The sequence below is a fragment of the Atta cephalotes genome (assembly GCF_000143395.1).
Source record: "Atta cephalotes unplaced genomic scaffold scaffold00001, whole genome shotgun sequence".
Lineage (NCBI taxonomy): Eukaryota > Metazoa > Arthropoda > Insecta > Hymenoptera > Formicidae > Atta > Atta cephalotes.
Genome location: NW_012130065.1, coordinates 13024396 through 13028539, shown reverse-complemented (window position 1 = coordinate 13028539; position 4144 = coordinate 13024396). Strand labels below are relative to the sequence as shown.

The following is a 4144-nucleotide window of genomic DNA, read 5'->3' as shown; positions in this document are numbered from 1 at the left end:
TCTCTCTCTCTACTCCCCCCCTCCTCTCTCTCTACTCCCCCCCCTCCCTCTTCCTCTCTTTCCTTCCTCCTCCTCCTCTCTATGACATATCTTATCTTTTCTAAAATAATTCATTATAATTAGAATCTAATATTAAAACCGTATCTTTTGAAAGGTTATCATGGGTGGAGGATTAAGTGAAATGGGTATGAACGTGAAAATGCCTCTGAAGAAGTCTGATGAATCCAGTAATTGCGAGCGATCTGATGGCAGAAACTTAGCAAATGAATGGCAACAGAGTCATCCCAAGGGAAAAGTTGTCACCGATACATACGACCTCATGTCTATTGATATTAACAATACATCGCACATCCTAGGTGTTTTTTCACCTAGTCACATGCCCTATCACGCTGTAAAAGACGATGAAACACCTTCGCTAGCGAATATGACAACACAAGCCATAAGACTGCTGAAGAAGAACAAAAACGGATTTCTGCTAATGGTCAGTAACACAGTAAGAGAGAGGGGAGGGAGGGAGAGAGAAAGAAAGGGGGGAAGAGAGAGAAAGAGAGAAAGAGAGATCTGTAAATTCTTTTTAGAATTCTTTATATAGAATATATTCGTTTCATTACCGTATATCCTCTGAAAGACATATAAGGTAATTTAGAAACAAAAATCCTAATACAAAAATGTCGAAGCTATAATTTTTTGAATTAATAGTGATTAAAGTTCTTTAATCGCAGAGTTTTCGTTTTCACAGACATTTCGTGTTCGGGCATATTATATCAAGTTTCCACGAGGACTCTGTCAGCAAGATTATCATATAAATATGCAATGATATTTTTATTGAATGATTCTTACTTCTATACGAAATCTACTTATATATTACGTACGTATAATTAATATTACGTACATTAATATTACGTACGTATATATCGAAATATCAATTCAATAGCAATATCACAAAATATTAATTCAATAGCGAGGTATTATGTGTCAAAATGAATTCATAACCATGTTTGTTTGCTTTGTATGATAAATATTTTTTTAATAATATTAGTAATAAACTGTTTATAACGTAAAAGAAATTAAATATATAGATAAGACAAGACTGAAACATGTCAAATACTTAATTTATCCCTAATACAGTAACAAATTATCGGCATACATGTTTCTTAATAATTTAATTTAATTTAATTTAATTTAGTTTAGTTTTGCTATATAATTATTCTAATAAAACATTGAAACATTAAAAATATAAAAATATAAAAATATAAATTACTATAAATTACATCAAAACATGTATATATCATTAAAATTCGCAGAGAGAATACTCGACAATAATCAACAATTTAATATAAAATGTATTTAAAAATTTACTTATAAAAATTTTTACTATTAAGCAATGTTATTAGAAAATATTATTAAACATTAGCATCGACTGTATAGAACGTTTCTCGACTTATGTTTACATCATTTCCAGAATTTTTCATGTATGTAAATTTTCAAATATATTCAAAGATTTCTAAGATCTCTTATTCTAATTTCTGAAGAAAGCTTCTAAAATTTCAAAAAGTTAAAGATATTTTTTCAAAAATTTTCATAACTTTTTAAGTATGATAGTATGAAAAAAAAGTAGGATAGTATTAAAACATAGGCAAATTCTTTAAAATACTATGATATAATATGAAACTTTTTTTCACTAGGATATTCATAACAAAAAATGATTTTTTTTTCAAAGCACAAAAAGGAAGATTCGTTGTTAATATTCAAGGATTTTTCAAGTGATTGATGATTATTAACATAATTACAAGAAAAAATTTAGAAAATTAAAATATTTACTAAATATTTAGTAAAAATTATCATAAAAAATATTTAGTAGAACTTTAATGGCTTATGTAAATTTGTAACTTTGATGCAGTTTACAGAGAGAGGCATTTTAATTGCTTCAGGCGGATATCTCAGAAACTAAGAGATACAGGAAAAAATTTTATATAAAAGTTGTAGGTTTTTTTTCGATGAACACACACGCACACACAAGATTAAATCCGACTGAGTCCATGTAGTACACCTTGAGTAATATCAGCAGTATTGTCAAGTTATATAACTCAAAAAATGCTTAAAGAAAAAATACTTTATTATAGTGTTTTGAAAATGTCTTGACTTCAGAGACAACAAGAATCTACAATAAAAAATAAAGGTTTGTTTAAAAAATTAATTGTTGACCTGAGTTTGGTAATGCCCCATATACAAAACCTGTTATTTCCATCTTGTTTCAAGAAAATACCTACAACTCTATTAGTTTCCGAGATATCTGCCTGAGGTAATTAAAATACCTCATCCGATATTAACCATGAATATCTTTTTAATCATACTCGACACAGATTCCTTTATTTAAAGGCTGATAAGTCTAACAACATACTTAATTTTGATTACAATATACTTCTTCAACACATCATATCATAGTTATACCTATAATATACTAAAATACACTAAAATAATCTTTTTTACAATTTTAATGTACTGTGATATAGCAATTTGCTAAACAAAATATACAATAAACAATTAAAAAATATTATTACCTTCATTCTTATTCATCTTTTTCAATGAACAGTGTAATCGTTGCTAAATAGTATTGAATATTTATACCAATGTAAGTCAGAATAAATGTCACGCAAAACGAGCATTATGCAATAACGTACTTGATGAATATTAAAATGACATTAATAAAACGAAATTGAGACACATCAAGAAATCTGATGCGATTCTTATGCAAATTACATTGATGACCATTTTCGCGCATTAATGCATTCTCATCTTAATCTTTTCGCGGGTATATCTCGAGGTCATGTTATTTCAGTACATAATTTTATGTATAATTCGAGAATCTTGTTCTAATATCAAAGAATTATGGAGAAAAAAACTCAAAATGAAACATTAACCCTATGTTATATGGATAATAATATATTGTGTACTGAGAAAGTTTCTAATTGAAAATAAGAATGATGATCAAAAGATTTTGATCATCTTAATCACAATTTTTTCTGGTTATTTCAAGTAGAATTATAATAGATTCAAACAGAAAATTCTAATCTATCCATTTTTAACCAGAATTTCAATTAAAATAATCAGATTTTCATCCAGTGAATTCATACAATTTCCAGTTCAAACAAACTACATGCTAATTATTTGTGTTGAAACACAGTTTTAGAGACGATAGATTACGTAATATTACTAATCATAACAAAACTGTATTTTTAAAACTGAATTTCAAGATCGACAAATAATCGATGTGTAATTTATTTGAAATTGTAAAAATCCATACAATATATTATTATTAGGCATCAAGACCCGCCTTAATCGAATCTCTTATTTTATTTCAACTATGTGCAATTTTTTTTTATATAATATATATATATATATATACTACAACTTCTTTATTAATAAAGAAACATACATTTGCTTATTACCATTATATTTCTTAATATCTCGTTTTAGTGTAATACTAAAAGATTAACAATAAACTGACAACTTTTCTTTAATTATTTTTCAATCTTTCAGGTCGAGAGTGGTAAAATCGATATAGCCCATCATGGCAATTGGGCAAAACTGGCACTGCGCGAGTTATACGAACTCGATGAGGCAGTTAAGGTGGCTCAACGACTATTAAATATAGAGGAAACGTTAATCATCGTCACAGCCGATCACTCGCATTCGTTCACGCTGAACGGATATCCTGCGAGGGGCAACGACATCCTCGGTTTTGGCAACAAGAAAGCTAGTCAAATACCCTATGAGACACTCTCCTACGCTAACGGACCAGGATTCTTCTACCATCGAAGAAACGATACCAAAAACGTTAACGAAACCTGGAGAAGAGTCGAGAATGATTCAACTCGCGATGAACCCTTCTACAGACACTTCGCTGGTAAATTTCTCAAAGACGAGTCTCATGGCGGAGAAGACGTCGGAGTTTATGCCATTGGTAATAAACACAAATTTATTACATTGTAATTTCCGTTAATAGTGTAACATTCGTGCTTATTAAAGAAAGAAAAAGAGGAAAAATGAAACAGTACATGAACAGTTCATACACACAGAAAAAAATGATGTGATTTACATTAGAAGTGTTAGTCACAATAGCAATTTAATTAAAAATAGTCTT

The 4144-nt window shown here is 28.9% G+C and overlaps 1 protein-coding gene across 1 annotated transcript in view; it reads left to right on the top strand.

The window, feature by feature from the left end:
- Positions 1-4144, top strand: part of LOC105618836 (alkaline phosphatase 4-like) — a 10899-nt gene that overhangs the window by 5037 nt on the left and 1718 nt on the right. Inside the window, exons 5-6 of the mRNA XM_012200374.1 lie at positions 155-481; positions 3541-3964. Coding sequence (XP_012055764.1) covers positions 155-481; positions 3541-3964 — 751 coding nt within the window. The remainder of the gene's footprint in view (positions 1-154; positions 482-3540; positions 3965-4144) is intronic.